Source organism: Pterocles gutturalis, unplaced genomic scaffold (assembly GCF_000699245.1).
Source record: "Pterocles gutturalis isolate BGI_N339 unplaced genomic scaffold, ASM69924v1 scaffold36609, whole genome shotgun sequence".
NCBI lineage: Eukaryota > Metazoa > Chordata > Aves > Pterocliformes > Pteroclidae > Pterocles > Pterocles gutturalis.
Genome location: NW_010131986.1, coordinates 4,740 through 28,120, shown reverse-complemented (window position 1 = coordinate 28,120; position 23,381 = coordinate 4,740). Strand labels below are relative to the sequence as shown.

The window sequence follows — 23,381 nt, the reverse complement described above, 5'->3', positions numbered from 1 at the left end:
TACACTTTCTGCATGTGACTGTCCTGGATACAATTTCACATACATATTCTTATCAACAAGAGAGTACACCCACGTGGGTTTGGTTTAGCAGATCTCAGAAAGAATCCAGATTAGTCAGGAAACAAATAAATATAGTGACGCCTTTGCAACCAGGACTTTTCAGAAATCAGATGTTTGACAAAACACCAAACTTTAGGCTGCAAATAACACCACAGAGCTCTTACAACAAAACATTTTTGCAAGGGAAAATATGATGGTGAACCCTACTGAAAATCACTCCAACCATGCTGGTTCAGAAGTGCCAGCTATCCCGCAAGGAAAAGGCAGGATTTGCAGATGGTGCCTGCGCAGCTGCCTAAGCCAAAAGAATTTCACCAACTAGGACCAAAAGCCTTCCCCCCATCTCCACAGCTCCATCACTGAATATTGGCATTGAAAGCAAAAAGCCCTGTTTCAGACTGAAATGCAATGGTAGGTCATCAATGCTAAGGACCAAGCACTGGAGCTGGTCTAGCAAGGCTTTTGAACACCTTTTCCCTCGGTTTATTCACTTGACCACACCACAGACAGGGGTGAGGGGACATGGTACCTATAGGGCTGCTCTCCAGTGTGCGTCCTCAGGTGACGTGTTAGGTTTGCAGATCTTGGGAAAATCTTGCCACAGTATCTGTGATAAGAAAAGCTTTGATAAGACAATGCAATCTTCAGTGGTTGAACACATAGCCCAAATTGAATCATGAATATATGGCACTGTTGGCATTGCTTTGGTGTAATAACATTTCAGTAAAGCAGTCAGCAAATGTGAGTGAGAAACACACATGGAAGAATGAAACTGGAATTGCTGGCACCAACCAGTTTTTCTTGTGCATAAAGAAGGGATATATGAAAACATACCAGTTTTAAGGATCACCCAAAATTTCTAAGATCACTATGTGATTATCTGTCACATTCCAATTTGGAATCAAGATAATCTATTATTAAAGCCTTGTATTTCTGCCTCCATGTAAGCAAATTTCAAACCTTTCAACCAATTCTACGTGTCAGCAAATGTGACATAGTTTTGTGCATTGAATAGGATTGGAGCAGACAAGACTCAAAGACCTAATCCATCAAGGTATGTTTCTATAACAACATGTCTTGAAAGAAGGTGACATGTTTTCAAAAAGATCAGATAAACTGATATGCCATTGTCAAATGCCTGTGCATTCTGGAGATGATATAGAGGCCTAAATAATGCAATTTAAAAACCATTCTCCAAACTTGATAATATGTCACACGAACAATAATGGCAAAAAAATAATAATATTGTCAGCCCTCCCCCCCCTCATTTAAGTAACATACTAATATTCAGTTTATAATTGGCCCAGTTCTATTAATAATATTCAGCCCATTTTTTCATGGGGACAGAGCACACACAGCACTCTCTCAAGTGAACAAGGGTGGTGGTTACTTCACGTGACAACTTTGAAAATTGAATCCCTTCACTTTTAACATCCCATTTATTTTTTTCACAGTGCGAGGTATAAGCCTTCAAAATACCCACACAGCTAATTCTACTCTCCTCAACAAAGCTCTCATTCATTTCGGTTGCACGTAGAGTGACTATCGTCATTGTATTTTTTTTTTAGGTCTGTACACATAAGTCCTAATAAGTCATGTATTTTATCACCGATCCCTTTGGATATGAAAACCGGGAGCCCAAGAAAAAAAATGTCTGCAGTTTATGATCAAAAAAAATCAATAATGAAAGCACACCTGTGCATATTGAAGTGACGAGAAAATTTGGGAAAAATAATTGTGTATATAATAGCTTCCACCTCATTTATCAAACCGGTGTGATACAGGGCAAACCCTTTGTTTAGTAACACCAGTAATTTAATAAAGAACCCCAAAGCGAAATGCTTTCCATGTTCTGTTGGGCAGAGAGAGCCCTGACAGACCCACTGTGGTCCCCATCAACTGTCAGAGCAGGAGGGATTTTGGAAGCGGTTTGGGGGCTACCTGCAGGTATAGCGCTCCTTGCCCTTTCGCAGCAGGGTCTCAGGCAGGGCGCTTGGCGGCGCGCGGAAGTTGAACATGGATGGCACTGACTGGATCAGCTCGCTGGCCTCCGGTTTCAGGGCACTGAAGCTCTCCAGCTTTTCAGCCATGTTTTCTATAGCGGACATCTGCAACAGAAGATAGCACAGAACCCACCATGGTGAATGGCTTTGGCTTTGTGCCCTCACTGGAAACCCAAAATACAAACAACGTACACTGCCAATAGGAAAAGAAAAAAATAAAAAAAAAGCAAATGTAGAATGCAGTCTCGAAAATTATGGGGCACGTTAGGCAAGGTGGTGGCCACGATGTTGTCCCACTTGGAATAACACCCGTAACTGCTATAGATGGGTGCTGTCTCTCTGCAAGGCCAGCACACAGCAGAAATTCTGTCCTAGTTGCTATAATGGAAAGCTGGTTCCGTACAAAATCTGAATCAGCCAGTGCTCATTTCTTCTTATTTTTAAGCCTCCGCTTCTATAAAATTCCGGTTTTATGCAGTCATGCTCATGGGTGTGTGTCTATGAGTCTCTACATCTTATCTACTGGAACCATCAGCTGTTTTTGATCAAACCAACAGAAAGAAATAGAGATCCCAACATTAACTGAATTCCTACAGGTTTGCTTTTTTTTTTTTCAAAGGACTTGCAGTCAACAAATATTCCAGAGGAAACGTTACAAACACTCTAGTTCAACCAAGGGCTGCAACAACACAGATCCATAGAGGCTCCATAAATGGCCCAGCCACATCCAACCATTCAGTCCAGTCTTCTTGCCCATCACAGTCAAAGACCATGAGATAGGTCCATAAGGAATGAAGCTCTGGTGAGTTTGATGCTGTGTGTTTTCATTACCTGCTAGATGCCTATCCTGTTTCTCTACAATATCTGCTCTGCCTTTAGTTGCTTATAAATCCTATGTACTTTGGGATGTCTCCACTCTTGGTTAGCTGTCTGTAATTTTCAGGGAGTGAGGATTAAATAATTTCTGGAGAGTGGTTTCCTTTAAGGTGTCTTCAAATGACCACGAAAAACTGCTCCAAAACCTCAAATGGTGTCGCTTAGAGAGTTCAAGACTGCTGCTGAGCCTACCCAGAGGTCAGAGTGTGCAAACACCTCTTCATAGCACCACAAACAAATGAAAAAAACGACACTTAAGATCTCACCTACAGAGCATAAAAACCACACCATGAGCCTTGTGCAATACCTTGCTTGTAATGAAGCAGGAAATTACACAAAAGACAAGATGCTGAATGCTCCTCAGCTGAGCACACCTTTTCCAGCCCAATCTTCAAAATCCATGAGACTGCTCCAATTGTTGTGATTTTAAAATTTTATTTTAATGGGAAAAATAGCACATTTGTTTTGTTTTGTTTTTTAATTTAATTTTAATGGGTAAAATTGCATGTTTGTCACATGGAATGACTGTTTATGTGCTGGTTAGCTCTGGCTTTAGAGGTTGTGGGTTTTTTTTTCTTTAGCCTGTAGCCTGCCCTCTCATTTCATGCTCAGATTCCTAATGCCGAGTACAAATTGCAATGTACAGGGTACCACTGCCAATTTGCCAAATGTCTTTCATCAAACACAGTGCAAAAAAAAAAAAAAATCTCAGAGGGAAGTCAAGATACATTTACTTGTCAGGCAACAAATGTGAAAGCATTGCAAGGCAGTAGGGGCTGCAAGCTCTGGGGTTTGATTCATAATCACTCAGCTGCTAAAACATTCTCCACAGATGCAAGTGGACAGCACATTTGTCAATATGAAGGATTTTGACATGTACTGATCACAGGCGTGAGATATGTAATGATGATGCTGCTGGGAGAGGAGGTAATTCTATCTCAGCACCGAGATGTCATTATCAACCCATACAACTCAACATTACCATATATTTCTTTTTATATGACTTCATCTTTTTCTTTAGTCAGAATTGATTCTTAAAGCTTTTACAATTGTCTTTCCACTGCCTTTGATTCCTTCTAATTGTTCCTCGCAAAAATCCATTTGTCTATTTTGCAAGTGCAAAAAATAAATGGTTTGAATGAAAAATGACCTTTGGCCTTTGGGCTGATTAGCAGTGACAAGACGGTGCATGGGTTATGATAGCACATATTTATGGTGAAGAATAATAACAGCATTGGGAAGTATAATAAATATTTTATTTATGTATATTTAATATTCAAGTCAGTTTCATTATCTCGTGGTTTTAAATCATTTTTGGTCACCATTTCTCATGTACATAGTCCCCTATGTTAATATATTAAAGCAACTATTTTCCCCTTTACATTTAAAATGGCTTAGTCATGCTTATTTTTTTTTAATTCTTATTTCCAGGATTTTGCAGAGGAGAGATTGAGACTGATTCCTCTCTAATGTACGGCATGCAGATCAGCACTACCTCCAACACTGCGTCCAGGATTACGTCAGTCCCAAAATAGGTATGAAATCAGCATCTAATCTTAAATCCCTCATTCAGAGGAAACACAAGTACTTCCAATTATTTTAAAATATTACTTGCTTTCCAAAAATATGTTTCTCACTGTAGCAATTACTATTGTGTTTGTTGGTTTGGTGTTTAGGGTTTTTTTTAAGACTGATCTATGTAGTTACCTGGTATGATTTATATTTTTCGAGAAATGCACCAGCAACAACGGGAAGTGCTCGGCCCCAAGCCTTTGCTGACACATGGTGGTGGCACTCCACTGCTGTCAGGATAATTATAGCAGTTGCTATCTGCTGGAGATAAGGCTCACAAGAACCAAAATCAGGGCATTTTCTTAAGAAGCCCTGGGGCGTGGTGGTGCTCGGGACCTTCAGGATGCAATTCCTTGTCACGAGATGGGCACCTGGGCTTGTTACAGCCCATAAAATTCTGCCATCCCAGACCCATAACAAGCTCTCAGTTACTTTATATGCAGGTAGTCAGTCCCCGCTCATCAATCAACTTGCAAAATATTAATGGAACAATATGAAATCTGGGGTTTGTTGTGCTGAGGATTAATTTAGGCAACCAAAACAAAGCAGGAATTATGGAACTGCGACACAGGCTTTTGGGAAGCCAGTACCCTGGATTCAAGCAGTGGCGCCAGGGGATGCGCAGGAGGGCAGGCAAGGGACAGACCTTCTCCCCAGTGTCTTCTGTCATGCACCAGCAATGAGAGGTGCAAGAGCCTTAATTGGAGGTTGCATCTCGATTATGGTGTTGAACCGCGATTGGTGGCTGCTGCTCCCATTTACTTGGCTAAACCCTTTTCAAATCCATTTATTTTTTTGTCAAGGAGAGATCGCCAATTTAATTAGGTGCGTATGAAAAGATACTGGCTTTTGTTCCTTCTAAGCCTTTTGCCTGATAATTCAGCTGGGTGCCCCTCTTTTTTTTGTTTGTTTGGTTTTTTGGGGGTTTTTTTGGTGATATTGTTAAAACTAATGAATAATCATTTCTCATTCAGGTTCTGCTCACCATGGTCTCACAGAGCTGGGGCACAGCTCCCTCAAGCATTTATTTTCCAAGCTGAAAAAATCAAATTCCACTTAGTTTCTTTTTGTATGGAAGCTGTTCCCTACCTCTGATCATCATTGTTGCACTTTTCTGTGTCTTTTCTAATTGTACTGTGTCCTTTTGGAGAGAGATTTCAGCTGCATTCAAGACCTGAAGGCAGTATAACACAATGTTTTCAATTCCTTTCTGCTAAGCACTCGGATGATATTTTCATAAAATATCAACTTCAAGATCTTTTTCCTGAATGACACGAGTTAAGAGTCACACTTTCCGCACAGTATTACTGGGCATTTACTGACATTGAGTTTTATTGCTATTTTAATCCCTGGTGACTCAGCTTTCTGTGAATCTTCTGCAAAATCTTCATAGCCGGTTTTGGACTTAGCTATTCTCAATAAGCAGTCGCAAACACTGCTCTTTGCCTGGTCACCCATCTTCCTATGTCATTGACAGCCATACGCCACAGTTCAGATCCCCATGATATCCCTGGGTGGACCCACTGAGAATCTTCAGTGTTTGTAAAAATCACTAATTTATCCTTACCCTTTTTTCTAATGGTTGTTGGTTTTTTTAGTTTTTTTGTTTGTTTGGTTGGTTGGTTGGTGTTTGTTTTGTTTTGTTTTTTGTTTTGTTTTGTTTTTTTGGGGGGTGGGTGACTTAATTGTTAACCCGAGGGTGACTTTCCCTTTTCCACAAATAAACCCCCTCTTTCAGCTGCAACACAATCGAAGTAGCTCTTGCTCTTTCCAAACACCATTACAGCTGATGGCAAAGCAAGACTTGCCTCCATAGAAGCCGCATTGACCACGGAGATGCTACTGGTCAGCAATCCACCAAACTCCTGGAGTAAGCTGTTAGCAATAACATCTGTCCTGGGAAGTTAGCTGGGTGCTCATGGCCACCTCACCTCTCCAGGAATGGTCCCTGGGGACCACCATGCATCTTGAGCTGCCAGCTAGTGCTTTCAGGGGGGGTCTGCACCCCAGCCAAGTACCCAAGGGCTGTGGAGATCCCTGAATGGTGCATAGGGAGGGTGGCATTGCTTGACCTCGAGGATGGGATTAGTGTAATTGCCATGTCCAGAGAGAAAGCTCTCCAAGGAGGCAGGAGAGCGAGAAGATCCTATTACATATTTTACATACAGCTATTGCCTTATGGACAAGTCATGTCTGCTCCTAATCTGAGATCAGTGAATGACAGCATTTTATATAGAACAGTAACTTCTGATTTACATATATAAGACTTGTTGATTCTATCTGCATCCAGATGTCTGGAAAAGGAAGCAGCTTTCCCCCACCTCCCTCCCGCTCCCTGAGAGGCTATTAACCTCCTACTGACGCAAACTAATATGCAGTCGCAATTCCCCAGCCCCAACTCAAAAATGCAGACATTACCATAATCGGCTAAAACAAGTATTTATAAACATTTCAATGGGCAAGATACCATCAGCAGGGGCCTTGAATATTTGTCTTAAAATTTATTAACCAGCAGAAGAAAAAAGTGGCATAAATAATGCAAAGGTTTGTTGTTGCCGCTTTTTAAGAATAACTTGATGATATGAAATAATCTAGCAGACAATGTCATGAATTACATGACCTCATGTTTTACAAACGCGACTCCTTCCTTGCTATTATCACAAAAACAACTGACTTTATGGCTGCAACTCATGGGAAAAAAAATTGTTCAAATATTTGCCTTCTATTTTTACTAGTGTTATTTAGAGAAATCTTGAAAACCCAACTACTAAAGCTCAGGATTTCTTCCTCCCCAGTTTAAGTTGTAATGCTTTCTCTAAAAACTATGACTTGTGAATTTGTTGTCTTGAAACTGTGTCTATTTGGACAATCAGCCGTGGAACTTGGTTGAGCTATATACATGTTCTAGAGACCTATGACATGTGGCTGAGTTTTATGAAGTAGTAGCAAGAAACTCCTGCTGATCTGCAGTATAGTTCCAGAATAACTATTTGTATTAATGCAGTTGGTGGGGATTTAGCTGATCTAACAGAATGGATCATGTCCTAAAATAAGCCCAGCTACATAAAAGCTTTGTTAGTGCACTCACCAAATTTATTTTCATTTCTTTGTAAAGTTATTTTAATTATTTACAATTATTCTCCATAAAGCTATTGCAAATAAAGTCTAAACCTCTTTACAGCAACCTTCTCTTAGTAGGACCAGAAGGGGACGAGAGTGTACAGACCAAATAAATCGTGATCCATTGGGTCATTGCCCATCGCTTTGCCCTATAGAGTTCCTGCCAAACAATGAAAAACAATCTGAAATAATTTTGAAATATAATGGCACATGCAACCTTGCATTGAGATAGAAAGGCTCGTGTGATGTATTCAAATCTCTCAAGATGAAGATTCATCCATGAATCAGCATCGTGCTCTAGGCACTTTATATTTTAAATACTGATTTCTGATGCAGCTGCTCAAAGCACTAGCATGGCCAGGAGATGTGCTCACAAAAAAAAAAAAATAAAACAGGATAATAGAAATTTGAGGACCAAGACAATGTCAAGGAAAGGAGACAGAGGAAACAAACTGTGCTGGGTTTTTCAACTTCCCAAATATGCCCAAACAGAGACACTTTTCTGAGAGCAGAGCATTCAGGGTGCCCTGTCCGAATCACAAATCCTACCACAGCCCTTTCACATGCTACACTGAATTCCCTCTACTGCAAAGAAAATGTTTGGGAGCCACCTCTTCTGCTCTCCAGGTCTGGCATCTAACCCTACATCCCATCTGTCAAGCTCACGCAGCACCTATGGGTGCTCACAGGAGTCCTTCGGTGCCTGCTTAGCTCCTGTCATCTCAGGATCCTAGTGCATCTTTTTCAGCTGCATAAATCATGGCTTTACAGGAATAAAATGCAATTAAAAGCCATGTGTATGCAAAGCCACATGCCATGGATGGCATGCAGAGTAGAGCAGGACAGAGTGCCAGCCTGCATGGACAGAAACTCTGGGGGCTCCTGCGCTAGCCCCATACGGAAACACGCATGGGGAAGAGTATGTGAAGGTCTCAGATCTCATTTTGTGAAATTCTGGCTTCGTTTTATGAAATTAGTCCACGTCGCACTGCGAGTGATGAGCGAGAGTGAGTCAGGCTGGCTCCAGCTCTCCCCTCTGAAGCCCGAAGGTTGGGAAAAATTTGGGACAAGTATTTATGGATTCAGTGCCGCAGCTGAGGAGCCAGCAATGTAAGAGCAAAACACAGTGTTATTTGAGTTGCATCTGCAAAAGCAGTTTCTGTAGCTTTTTTTTTTCCCTGAACAATTTAGATGTATTAAAAATAATGTTTTATAAAAATAGAAGAGCAAGCTCGAATTTATCCCATAGTACTGAAAGCCTAATTCCTGTTCGCATGAGGAGGACGGTGTAAGTATACATACAGGACAAATTTGACCAAAACATGGCAAATAAATGGGTCTTTTGTTTGTGCTTTAAGTATAGCAAAGAGCAATTAAGCCCAAAGCTTCAAAGCTATTAAAGTGAGTAACTCCCACTGAAGTCAATGTGAGATAGAAATGTGAAGTCCACTGAGGCTCTGTATTTTAATGTCTCAAATGCAGATTAAATATTTATAACTATTGCAATCCAACAGGATTTCATCTTGAAAATTTCACTGCAATCTCCGAAGGAAATGGCTTGGAACAATTTCAGTAAAATATAAACAAAGACTATATTTTGAAACCCTTGCTCAGGTAAAGCTCCCATTGCCTTCACCAAATAAAAACGGCAGATTAGGTAGGTAAAAATAAAGCCGATTTGACATAAGAGGATATTTATCTGCTACAGCTACCACACTCTGTAGGAAAGCCTGGCATTCTCCGTAATTGAGTGGTAAGTTATCTTTCATATTATGTTTTTCTTATGCAATTTATTTCACAATTATTAAATCAAAAATATAAGCAATGAACTTACCCAAATTCTTTGATCAGGCAATTGGAACTGGGAGCAAAATTGAAACAAAAACAACACATTATTCCTGCTTTGGAACCCTCATTACAATCAATCTACTAATTAAGATTTTATTTAAAGATACTAATTAAGATGTTATTTTTAATGATTTGTTACATCGGGGTATTGTCTCCCTAAAAATGCAATCCTTGTAATTATTGTGAAATACCATTAAATGATCTAATTTTCATAGCTTTTGAGCCACTGCCAGTGGGAGGAATTTTGCCCAGGCAAGATAGGGTAAGGACTGCAGGGTTTACATCTTTAATCTCTACTTCAGAAACCTATTTTAAAGATCCATCTGTTAGCCATTGTATTACCTAGTTAAAAAAAAATAAATTCTTGCTTCATCAGACAGCAAGTTTCAGAAATACAGAAACACAAACTTGCAGGACAAAAACAATAATTTTGTTCACATTTTACATAGATAAATCCTGCCAGCACAAAATGAAAACTTGCAGTGCACTCCACACCTGTACTTTTACAGGGGTGAACAGAACTATAAAGGCAAAACAGCTTTTCTGCAAGCTGTTCCCCAGTCCTCTATAAATATCGGCAAAATTCTGCCTTTGCAAACGAGAGACTACTTTCTATATAAAGTCAGCAAGAAAGCAGATTTTGGCACTTACTCTTTTGACAGGACATATGATGGTGGTTTAGTATTTTTTTTACAATGTATTAAGTGTGGATGTTACGCTCATGACCTTTGTATCCATCCATCTCACACCAAGTTAAAGACGTTATCCCTAACAGCTAGATAAGTGACGCAACAAATGGATTTTTTTACTGTAGATTTTTTTTTATTCTCTTGCACAATGAGAAATGTGGAGGAATGGGTAAAAAGCTATAATGTGCACATTTGTACACTCCCGTGCATGTGTTCAGTAATTCAGGTGCACAACTAACCCTCCCTCATGGCAGAGAGTGCTGGCTCTGCCTGTCCTCACCTGACCCCACTGCAGAGAGGTGGCACCCAACACCTCCTGCTCACACTGACGGACCTGGTGACCACACTGGGACCTTCCTTGGACACCAACAATAGACTTAACCAACTCTCCACGAAAAAACACAAGGGGTGAAATCCTGGCATCTGCCTGCTAATGGCGAAATGCCTGATGTCTCCGTTTCACCTGCACGCCTGTGGCATCCTCACCTAACTGCCATTAACCCTCCTCCAGTTGGGCATGTAACTCGGAGTCATACAGCGCCACACAGAAGAGTATCCAAATCCTTCCCTGTCCACGACAGCAAAACTCCGAATGGTGTATTTTACACAAACAGCCTCCTTTCCCACCCGCCAACCACACTATCTATCATCGTCATCAGACCAACCTGTGGCAAAACCTTCAGAGCCCCTTGATCCAACTTCACCGAACGACACCGATTTACACCTTCTGAAAAGCCAGCTACCACTAAGCAAAATAACAGCGTTTCTTCCATCAATACAGTACCTAAAATGCCCTCACTGGAATAATTTACTACTAATTTACAGTCCCTTACAGTTCCCCTCCATTTGATGGAGAGGAACCAGTCCAGTTTTACACCAGGGGACACAAAAAGGATTGAGCTCCTGTTTGTATATTTGTGCATCAGCACTATCTGCTATGAAATGGGAAGTTTTACTTGTTGCTTTGCAACTTGGGTGAAAAAGGTAACTCAGCAAGAGGTGCTAAGCTGTTATTAAATCCTTCATATAAATTCTCAGTAATCTTAATACAGATCCCTCACTTCCTACAGGCATCGGAACTGGAACAGGGAGTTTTTCTGCACTCTCCACCCATGCAGTAGCATTATGTTTGTGTGTCCGCAACTATATATGCCATCAGCTGCACTTCCCAGTTCTCCAGAATTCCCATATTTCAGAATATATTCCATACAATTTAGGACATAACAACTGTTGCCTTCATGGAAAAAAAAATTATATCAGATTATTCGCATAGTTTGCCCAGGAATCAGAGGAAGCTGAACCAGAGACAGCAGCTCACGGTTGTCTGTTTAAAATCCAGGACCTGTGTGGGCTGTCATTATTAGGATGAAACAGCCTGTAGTCACCAAGGGGTTCAAATTTGCAAATACCACAGAGCACCTTATTTCAGGCATAAGGTTTAAAATCTCCTTAAGCAAGGAGAGGGAAGGCAAAATGAGGGTGTGGTGCTGTTGAAGAAAAACAATGCATAGTTTGCATACAGGTCCTCTTTCTATACTACACACACATCGCAGTTGTTAACACCACTTTAGACACTCCCTTCTAAATTTTTGTTATCCAGCAAGTAAGCAGCAGGATAACAGGATAAGCAGCCTATGAACAAGAGAGCAGCCCTCTCATATAGCATGTCTTCAGGCATGGAGGAGCAGGGATCTTACAAAGTCACTGCGCACGCTATAGCCCACAACAGCTACCTAAAAGAGATGGAGCATTTGCTCGTGAGACTTGAAAGCATTAGGTGGAAGGTTTTCTCTCTTTGCTAGGAGTGCTTAAATATTGACAAGTGGGATGCTCAGCTTTGGTGGCCTGACTTTGAATCTAGGTTGTCTCCTTGTAGTCAATACTGAATCTACCGCAACGGCCCAGAGCACAGGAGAGCGCTGAAGAAGACACAGGTAGCTGCAAGTGTTGGTAGTTATGCTACGGTTTTGGAGGAACACAGTTCTAAAACATACATGTAGTTTGAATCTGGCTTCCTCTATAATCAAAACATGTTGTTTCATCTGCAAAACATCAAGAAGCTCAGAACAATGCTTAGGCTTTTCCACCACAATGGTGCAGCAAAAACTGTGTGTTTTAGGAAATCCAAAAATGACTAAGACTGCATTCATGGCTCTGCACCTGCTTTGAAGCATCAACAGGCTTGTTTACAACAGCAAAGTTCCCAAAATACTTACTTGTGGATGAAACAAGAATCCTGGGGAAGGTCTCAAGTATTTCTCTTTTAAAGCTTCCAGTGGGTCGGTTAACTTTCTTTTCTCTACTCTGTAAATGTTAAAATTAAGATTTGCTTGTGATGAATCAGCCTCAGACATTAATAATTATACAGCTACTCATGTTTCAAATAGTCAGCTATACAGCAAGTAATTTGTTTCTCAGAGATAACGGTAAAAGATAAGGAAGTACAGTAAACTCTCGATTCCCGCATACAACTCATTGCTGCGGGTGGGGGCTGTGAATCGCCATTCAGGGGAGAGTATAACATTTACAGAGGAAATAATCACATTTCAAAAGACTGGTAATTATTATTATTATAATATGTAGTAATAATATAAATAAATAGAATTATAAATGACTAACTACTGAGCGCTTTTATGAAGAAATAAGGCAACCAAGTGGGCTCCTCACTCAGAGGAGAGGAATTCAAGGCAACAGGAGCCCTGAGGAATGGCTCCCTTCTCATCTGCCCACGCGAGACACTGCAGCCACCATCCTGGACGTCTCTCCTTGTGCATGGCCATGCACAAGCAGGACGAGAAAGGTGGGTTTGTAGGAACTCACTGAACCTGATATGCCAGCAACAAAGACTGTAATCAACTCACATAGGTATTTAGGCAGTGAAATGCAGCACAGATAATTCAGAAGCAATGTGGAAATTTGAAGTTTTTGCTTTTTCTATTAGTGGTATGTACAGTTTAAAGGACAGATCCTGTTGTCTATATGCAGATGTAACTCAGGGCAAAGGAAGGCTCAGTAGCAAATGGCCTCCTGCAGCCAGAATTTGTACAGGTTTCATTAGTTTGTAATGCAGGACCATAAAACACGGATCATTATTTCCACTGCTTCAGGCATTTAAAATTAATATGATGCAAAGAACTTATGGTCTAATACAGATATCAATCTGGCAGGAATAAAACCATCTCAGTAAATAGCATCATATCCTGTTGCTTCATAATGCATACCTGTTATGTCATGTGAGAGCATTCTCCAAAAACTTTGCCCATAGCATTTATTTTTCAGATAAAGTAACAAATTAACTTCATTTACATGGTAGTAATTTTTCTCTTTTTTAACAACACACTGTGAAATCAGTCATTTATATTACAGACAAATATTTTTATGGCTAATATTTCTCTAAAGTAATTTAGATGCATGACTTTGGCTGGTTACAGATATACGAGCAGAAAGGCAAAGGGCAAAAAGGGGCTGACATACACAGGACACAGGTGAAATCCAGACCCCAGTGAGATCCATCTCAGCACTACTGGGAAACATTGAGGGGTCAGGATTTTACCACTGGTTTTTAAAACCTCAGCTCACTGACAGTGTCTGCTTGTACACCCATTGAAGCCAACAACAAGGCTCCCATTGATTTCATGTGGTAGATCAGATTGACGAGCCCACAGGTTAGGCTTTGTACACACAAGGGCACTGTGCTTCAATTATATTAATGAAATGCCCAGATAAATCAACTCATTGCTCAAATTAGTCAAAAAAAAAAAAAAAAAAAGACAGAAATCACTCTCAGTTTCCATAATTTTTATACACCTTAGGAGAAATTTGCTTCTTTGTTGTACTTACGAGATACTCCTACTTAATTCAGGAGGAACAAAAAAGATGGTGTACAACCGTCACCATGGTGAGATGCACTCTAATTTCCAGGGGAAGGCAGAGGCAGAGGGCAGTAAAGGTGAGTGGGCAGCATTTTGGAAGAAAAGGAATTTGGGGCAAACCAGTAATGTCAAATACACAGTAAATATACAAATATTCAATACTGATACCAATTCATTTCTGGGTAAGAGAATATAGTCAGCTTCTACATGTCAAGCTGTGCCAGTTAAACTAATCATAGAATCATAGAATTATGAAATGGTTTGGGTTGGAAGGGACCAGAGAGATCATCTAGTTCCAACCCCCCTGCCACAGGCAGGGACACCTTCCACCAGACCAGGTTGCTCAAAGCCTCATCCAACCTGGTGTTGAACATCTCCAGGGATGGGGCATCCACAGCTTCTCTGGGTAACCTAACCTAATGACTCACTGCAATGAGGACAGTCATGAAGACTTGCTAGTTGCCCCATTACACAGGGTTTGCTCTGAGCAGCTTGGATCTGAGGTAGGGTGCATGGGTCAGCATGCAGCCTGGGCCACCCCATGCCCCATGGTGGGATGATGCTTCCAGGGATGGTGGGATGAGAATGGGGTTGTCCTGCATCTGCAGGCAGGTGGCCCTGGCAGACCCAGCTGCCCTTACGAATGGATGCCCAAAGGCAGCAGATAGTCCATTACCTGTAAATGGGATCCATAAAGAACGGGGTGGGCCTGGCATGCTGCAAGGAGGACTCTGAAGCTTTCCTTTGCTCGAGGTCATCTCCTTTCTTTTCTCCAAAGACATGGTTTTTCCGAGGCTCAGCTTGTTTTGTGCCACTGGCTCGACTTCTGCTGCCCATGCTGAGATCTAGAGGCTGGTCCTGGCTTGCCACAGAGGGGGCTGCTGGCTTTGAGGGTATGGGAGTATGTGGCTTCTCCTCCTTACGCTTTATGGTGAGGTCAAAGGGAGACTCAGAGCTTCCCTTTGGGATCTTCTTTATTTCACTGGGTGATTGGGGCTCCACTTTCAAGGGTAACGGTCTCAAGTCTCTATCAGGAAATGGATACATTGATTGAGAGAATGCTGGAAAAAACGGGAGGGGAAACATGGAAGGGTAAGGTAAGGCTCCGACTTTTTTGTCTTGCAGACCCACAAGTCCTGTTGAACCAAAGTACTTTTCAGCAATAGAAGCAATAGCCTTTATAGAATCATTCACCGCTCCTGACACCGCAGTCTGCTCCTCTAAGGATGGTGAGAAAATGGAATGATTGCTGTGGTCTTTCTTATTATTTATTGAAGCCAGGCTCTGCAGAGAGCTTACTTTGTCTTTGAACATTTTACCATTTTCTTTAAATTTCTCTTTCTCACTTTCAATGTCACTTTCCAGATCAGAGCCCGAGGTGGTTTCCAGGTCACTGCCACTGGGGGTACTGACATCGTCAAGGTCAAGGTCACTACTCTCTGACTGGTCACTGAGTTTCTCATGTGGCCTCTCTTCAGAGGACCTCTCTGGTTGAAGCTCCACTGGCTTATTCTCGCCTACTGATGGTTGCTTATTTAGTGCCTTCAAAATATCCTGGGTGGCTGGCAGTATCTGAGGATTTGTCATGAGGGGACTTGGACTTTTGTTTGTCTGATCTGTGCTCGGTAGTCCTTTAACAGGAGAACTAGTAGGTAGCAAAGGTGGCCTGTGGTACAAGCCTGAAGGAAACAGACCAGGGAAGCTAAAAGAAAATCCAGGAGCTGTTGGAAAGGTAAGACCAGCAGGATGCCTATTGGCTCCAAAATAGTCAGCAAGGCCCGGATTTGCATGATTCATATTAACCATGGACGTTTTATCCATAGCTGGGGTTCCAGGAAGTGAAATGCCTTGGCCAAAAAATCCTCCTGCTGCAAAATGGTTCTTGCCCTCACAAAATCTCCTGTGTTTATTTAAGGAAGACGTAGTGCTGAACATTTGTCCACAGTCTTTGCACTTGATTTGGGTTCTGCAATCAGCATGCATGCGCTTATGACGACAAAGGTTTGAAAACTGAGTATAGGATTTATGGCAGACCTCACCTGTATGTAAACAACAACAACAACACATCTCAGGCTTTATGGTAATTGCCCCCACCCTCCCAAATTTTGCAAATAACACCACCATTTTACCCACCAAATGTCAATTAGGAAGCCGTAAGGAGAAGTCTGGGTGAACAAATGTACGAAAAGCTATTTTACTCTTCCAAAGCAAGGCATCCAAGCAGACAAATGTCTAAAGACAGCACCGAAACCCCCTCCAACAAACCAGAAAAGGTCTGACATCACTAAAAGTTTCCTTGTTTGCTCTTTGCATTGCATAGTGTTGCATATTTGGTACTATTACTCCATATTGCATTAGCACCCAGAGCCCTGCCAAGAGCAGTGGCTTAGTGCTGTAACACCATATGAACCCACAGTGCTCCTGAGCAAGTGAGTGCTCACATCTTCAAGTTGCATCCATTTGTATCACTATTCACATGTGGAAAGTTAGTCATTAAAATAAATATTTGCAGGACCAGACAGGAGATAGACAGAGCAGCCTCACAGAGCTTTCAATCTGCAAGACCATAAGGATATGAAAGAGAGGAAGGAGGAGACAACCAGGTGTTTCCAAGTGCATAACCTTATTACCAAGCAACATTTTTTTCCACTGACAATTAAGAATTTAATCTTAGGAAAGCCTAGGCTACAGCCTGACTAAGCTCAGTCCAGTGCGCTAATATGTCCAAAGCTTTTCTGTTTGTGTAATGCACAGTATCCCTACAGGTGCCTGGGATGCTGTAACTCTAAATTCCATGTCTTAACAACTTTACTAGTGTAAATATTGTTTATTTGCTCTTGTACGTGAAAAAATGAAAAAATACACTGTATTTCAACAACAGTTTCCTTTAAGAATGCAGCTGTATTTATTTGCATGTCTGATGCTCAAAACAGCTCAACAGATTTCCTTTCAAACTCCTCAGGCATGAAAATTTCAGCCTCACCAAAGAAGTGCTTGGAGAAGGCCTGAAGCTACAGACGGGAGGTGATCTACCTTGAGCTCAGGGGCCTGATGTAGCCTGCCACACCCGGCACGTCAAAGCATGGCTTCCAGCGACCATTTTCAGTAGCAGGAGGCTGAAAGTGGTCCCAGTGCTGCACAGTGAGACACTATGAAACATGAATCATGTCATTGAAGCAAACGGGACTTTACATGTCCCTGATTTTCTGGCTGCTACAAACCTTAGGGAGCCAGTTGGGGCAGCAACCAAATTATAGACCCATAAGTTAAAATGTGGTTTCGAAGAGGATAACACTTAGCTCCTCAGTGCCTTTTTATGTCCTCTTTGGCATCCTTTGGATGGGAGGGACATTGGGCAAGTCCCATGGCTGCACTCTTTCTTGTGCTCTTCATTACGCTAAAAATTGTCTGCATCTCAGCATTAACTTACTTCTAACAATATCAGGTCCAGCCTGGTTTAAAAACAAGGCATCATCAGTAAGCAGTGTTATCCCTCTGTAATAAATCCTTTTTTTTTTTTTTTTTTTTTTTTTTCCCCAGCCAGGAAAAAGCATGTGGCCACTTTATTTTTATTTAATTTTTGTTATATCATAAGCTCTCATCTTTCACACATCAAAGCCACACAACAATACACATTGTGTATTCTGAGGCCTTTTTAACAATCATTTTCATGATTTGAGACAGACTGACATAATTTACAATGGCTCTATTTTAAGCCTGCAAAGGAAACTGAATTGAATGTATCCCATCCTGCACTCTCGGTTCCCATGAACTGCAATCACGTCCTCTAACTTCCACTTGCACCGGGGCCCGCACTAACCTTCCTGCTCCTCTAAATCTCTGCCCTTGAGAAACTTGACCACTTGTTGTTGTCTCTTAACTGTTTACCTCTTCAGCAGGCTGCTTCATATCGCAGCAACAATGCTCCTATTGTTCGAGCGCCTGATCCTGCCTGATCCACCCGTTTTCCCTGTTCACGTCCCGTTGACATCCCAGGGACAATTTGTGGGGTAAAGAGTGCAGGATTGGGCCCAAACACAGGAAATTTGTGATGCGGTAATTCAGGAAGAATGTTTGTTGCTGTGTGTCAGTTACTGTTCCTGTTGGAAATCTTCATTCACAAGGAAAGACAAGAAAGAAAAGAGAGAAAATAAAAAATAAAATGAAAAAGAAAGAAGAAAAAAGATGGAAAAGAAAGGAAAGAAAAAAGAGAGACAAGAAGAAAGAGAAAAAAGAGGAGAGGAGAGGAGAGGAGAGGAGAGGAGAAGAGAAGAGAAGAGAAGAGAAGAGAAGAGAAGAGAAGAGAAGAGAAAAAAGAAAGTATTCTAGTTCCTTGAATATGCTTGATTTTGTTTCGATAAGTGCTTTCTGTTTCTTTGTTTTTGAAAATATTTTATCTGCCCATTTAACATAGAACTACTTTTTATTTAATATGGAAATATTTGTTGCTCATTTGTTGTAGTATGATTTTTCTGCTCTTTTCTCCCGTTTTTAGCCTAGTCACAGGCATAAGGTTTCTGCTCCCACAAAAGAAGGTCACCTTCATACCTCATGGTACAGAATCAGTCCCCTTACCTTCACTGTTGAGGTCTTACACAAAATGCTGCCCCTGCTCTCATCAGGTTGATCACAGAAACCAAAATTAAACTGACCAAAATGGTACAACTGAAGAGACATATCCATAGGTTCGCACAAGCTTCATCTTGGATATTACAGGCCAGTTCCTCTCCTTGTACAAAGCAGGATAACTCCTTATCAACACTGATAGAGTTATGCCTAACATATAGCAGACCATATATATATAGCAGACTATATATATTTTTCCAGAAAAAAAATCTCAAATGCATACATTTACAAGGCTATGCTAATATATATATTTTTTTTTTAAATAATGTTTTGTGAACTTTTGATCTTCTAACAGGTTGTGTTGAGGTCCTGCTTCTTATTCACATCACAATCAAATATATTTAATTATTGTATCACTTCGACCTCCAAGGACATTCCCAAGAACCAGGACTCCCCAGATAAGTTCATGTTATAAGATCTACCTCTTTTTCATCACATGACTTCTATTTCCAAGTAAAGCTTTGCTTAAACTTCAGTAGATGGAGGACGGTTATCAACTTTAATTGCTTCCACATATCAAAGCAACAGAAGCTGGGTTTCATTTCTCCTATTATACCTCACTACACCCTTTAAATCTCAGTGTCTTACTTTTAAGCAACTAACTTGTAAGGGAAGCTTCCCTGCTTGAAGCTTTTATTGCTCTGCAGACCCCAGGTTTAATGCAGACTCCCAATCTGGCTCTCAAATTGCTAAAATTCATCTCACGCCTATGCACACTCTGTACCGCGATTTTCTCTGGACCCCAAAATAGCCAGAAGTTTAAGTTTGCATATTTTCTGCTTATTAAAAAAAATTACCCTAAGTACTACTATGGATATGTTCAGTCTATTATGGCATGTGGTTTCTATTTGGAGAGGTTGGAGATTCTGTGAAGGCAGTGAGTAATTACCTTAGTGTTGGTGAGTTTTCACCCAAGCTCAGGCAGTGTACTGTAATAAGAGATAGTCGCCATAAACAGACTGGTACAAGTAAATTCATGGTGTGTGGCCTTCTGGTGGAAAACAGATATCTCCTTTAGGTGACCCTGCATCCCTCCCATTGCTCAGCAAAGCCTACCAAACATGTGGTCTCCAAATCCTTTTGTTCTGCAATTACATGGCTGTTATTCGTAGGTTGCTCAATGGGTTTTCATCCCTCACATCGTACATAGGAAGAATACTGATTGCTGTTTTGGTTTATCTGAATAAATAGTAACTAAGAGGATTTGAGACATTATTTAATTTATGAAAGGTGCCACTTACAGACTTTCATGTTAGGCATTGCAACAGGACCATCTGAAGACTCCCTACCTAGACAGAAGTTACTGGTTTTTAATAATGTTATAAACTTTAAGTGTAATTACTTAACCTGTAATCAGGTTTAAAAATTATTAGTGATATTTACTATTCAATCCAGTCATACATGTTCTCATTGAAGAAGCCCAGACCAAAAGTGTTATCTAACCCAATTGCACATATACAGACTTTACACAAATGAGTCTTTCAAGCCAATATTCCTCCCCTTGAGGAATTATCTTAGTGTGTGGCTGCCGCTTTGGTTGGGTGTAGTGTTGATATTTTGGTAAATTATTGTTGAGAGCAGCAAAAGATTAGGAAGTTTAGGGGACAAGTATGGGAGGTGGTCACAAGGTGCCTCTCAAGCCATAGCAGGTGCCTGAGAAGACTGTGGTGGAGATTAGCACTACCAAGAACAATATTCTTAAACATTTTCTGCCTCTGCTTCCCTGGTGAAAGAGAGAGAAAGCAACCTGTGATGTTACTGTGCACTCAGCTTCCCTATCTCCCAGCAGGATCCGGCTCAGCAGTAATCACAACCCGTGAGACTTTGAGGATCCGATTTATAGCCCGATACAGAGTCAGACCCACACAGGAGGCAAGTTTTATTGCTGGAGCAGCTGTTGGCAAAGATCTAATGGCTCAATACTTAAATTCGGGTCATGCAAAGGAGCCTCCAAGAGGGCAGCAAGCTCCTCGGACTGAAATACACTGCTTTTAAGGTTTATTTTCCAACTCCAGCAAAAGTCACGGCATCTGCTGTGGAGACTCTGTGTCCCAAAATTAACTCTTCAAGCAAAGCAGCCTTCCAGGCACTTCTGGTTCTGCCTAACTCCCCTGCCCACCCGGCACTACTGCCTCCTCCCCTGTGGCAGAAGAGGAGCGGGAAGGAGAGTGGCCAGCTCAGCGCAATGCAAAGCAACGAGGCTGTGGCCACCGAGCCTGGCATGGCTTCTTCTTGCTAAACCCCACCGCCCACTTGCCCTTTGTATCTGTGCATGGAAAAATATCCCATTTATGGGATATACATTTATGGGATGTACATTTAAATGGACTTTTATACAGCATACAGTGTCTGCCTGAAAAGGAAAATTGTATTAAAATAGTGCTTTGCATTGGACTACAAACTAGCCAGAACTCATTTAATTAATAACTCACAGCTGCCATTAAGCCAGCGGGAAATTCAAAGGGAGCACAACACAACCTCCTGCTTCCAGATTACGCTGCTTTTTGACAAAAGAAACAACACTTAGCCAAAGACAGTTAGTTGAAGACTTACATATAAAAGGTTTGACACTGCTGTGGATGTGTTTATGCTGTTTGAGGCCTGAAGAAGTGGCAAAGGTTTTGCCACACTCTGGACACGCGTGAGCACGAGCCCCAACATGCTGAGAACGAATATGCCTCTGAAGGTTGCTGGGGTCCGTGAAAACCTGCTAGGAAATGAGTACTGATTAACCAAGAAACTTAACTGCGGAAGAAGCCAGTTATTACAAGAGTCTTTTAAAATTCAAACCTTGGAGCTATTTGGGAGTATTTAAGATTAAAAACTGTGGCTGTGTCACAGCCTGGCTAACGGGCATCAATGGGAGCTGCGCCTGCAGGACGGGGCCTCAGTTTCCCAGGAGCAGCCAAGTATTTGGCTGATCTGTTAACCCCTTTGCAGCAGATGCATTTGGCCCTGCCATTAGAAATTGTGCTTTTGAGGCCAGGGACTTCAAAGAAAATGAGTCAAAATGCAGTTGCTTGAAACCTCTAAGCATTACTGCAATAGAAATATTTTACAGTGACAAGTGCATGACAGTAAGAAATCCTGTATGCAGTCCTAGCACCCAGGGCTTGTTTGCATCTTATAAGTGTTCACTCAATATAAAATTCCCATTATTGCAGCAAGTCTACTTAAAAACGAGAAAGTCCTTGTGCAAAAACACCAAACTTTGGGAAGCTGATAAAAAGCAACGCAGAGCATCACATCCTATACAAATAATCTACACAGCAAGCCCAGTGCTGGGAAGCGATAGGGATGCTCTAGAGATGAGACAGTTGTGCTCACTTAGCGCAGTCAGAGCCCATCACTATTTCTTATTTTGATTTACATTGCAGTAGTGCTCTGAAGTTTCTGGTCCCATTGGCTGACACAAAGCTTGGGGACCCTCCACCCTGCATTTCCCTGGGGTTTATTGCCCCTCAGTGGTCCTCTTACACCCCACCAGCCCTTGCTAAGGACAGAGCCCTGAGCTCAGGGATGCTCAGCATCCTGCATCAGCGCTCAGTTCAGACCCTACAGCCTTTTCCAAGTCAAAGGAGGTAGAAAAATAACATATTTTTAAAGTAGAAGTGTAAACCCTTGAGAAACCACCTGGAGCACAGCAGAACCCTCCTGCAACCCAGCCCTGAGCATCCCCACCTCCATGCTCCCGTGCATTCAGCAGCACAAGAAGTGCCAGGCAGCCTCCAAATTCACTGTACCTTGGCACAGTTTTCACACTCATAGTGCTTCCCGCTGTCATGTGACATTTGGTGACGTATCAAGTTGGACTTCCAGTTAAAAGCTTTGGGACACTGGTCACACTTGTATTCCCTCTCCTCGCTGTGTGACAGCATGTGCTTCTCCAGGCTGTGGAAACAGGAACAGAGCTCAGTGAGGTCCTATGCACGCATGTGGGTTTACCAGCAGTTTGTAAGAAAAGGTGACAGCAGAGCACATAATCACAGAAAAAAAAAAAAAAAAAGAAAAAAAATTAAAGGCCCAATCCTGACAGACCCAAGTCCTTTGAGTACCAGGGTTGCCCCAGCCAGGAGGCAGAACATCCTCCTCCCTACCAGAATAACACGTCACCTCATGTTTTGCCAAGCCACTCACAAATGCTCCAGGAGATGCTGCTGCCATCGCTCCCTAAGGATATTATTTCATACGTCTCTCAGTATTTCACTCTGATAATTCTTCCCTAAAGTCTGAATTATTTCTACCTTATGACTTTCCTTCTAAACACAGTTTGGATCCCACCACCTGACATAACTCCACTCCTTTGCTGGGAGTAAATTTTCTTACAGCAGCAATAGATGAAGAATAATTGCACTGGAATAGGACAGGATGAGCACAGGCAGCCTCTAAATACAGTACACTACAACTGAAGTTATATTTTATTATTATTAACTGTATCCACTTGTGTAGCTATTTGTTCATTCATTTCTTAGTAGTTTATTCAGTCTGTTACTAGGGTATTCAATCTCCACCTAAATTCTGTTTCACATCTTTGAATTTCTTTTTGTCTCTGAATTTTCTGAATTCCTGTTTGATTACTGATTTGCAGCAAATATATATTTTTGAACACCTGTATTGCTTAGTCACATACAGAGTCGTAACTCACACTAGTGCTTGAGGAAAGATCACTGGATCTTTAGCCTGGGATGCCAAACCAGATCAGTCCTTCTTCACGT

At 41.5% G+C, this 23,381-nt stretch overlaps 1 protein-coding gene across 4 annotated transcripts in view; it reads right to left on the bottom strand.

Annotated features, from left to right (window-relative positions):
* Positions 1–23,381, bottom strand: part of MECOM (MDS1 and EVI1 complex locus) — a 36,420-nt gene that overhangs the window by 8,336 nt on the left and 4,703 nt on the right. The window contains exons 3-9 of one of the 4 annotated variants that reach the window (XM_010080772.1): positions 22,410–22,557; positions 21,220–21,376; positions 14,717–16,079; positions 12,385–12,472; positions 9,466–9,492; positions 2,002–2,168; positions 590–667 (exon numbers count right to left, since the gene is read on the bottom strand). In XM_010080772.1, coding sequence (XP_010079074.1) covers positions 590–667; positions 2,002–2,168; positions 9,466–9,492; positions 12,385–12,472; positions 14,717–16,079; positions 21,220–21,376; positions 22,410–22,557 — 2,028 coding nt within the window. The remainder of the gene's footprint in view (positions 1–589; positions 668–2,001; positions 2,169–9,465; positions 9,493–12,384; positions 12,473–14,716; positions 16,080–21,219; positions 21,377–22,409; positions 22,558–23,381) is intronic. The other 3 variants (XM_010080773.1, XM_010080774.1, XM_010080771.1) reach the window with 3 other exon arrangements.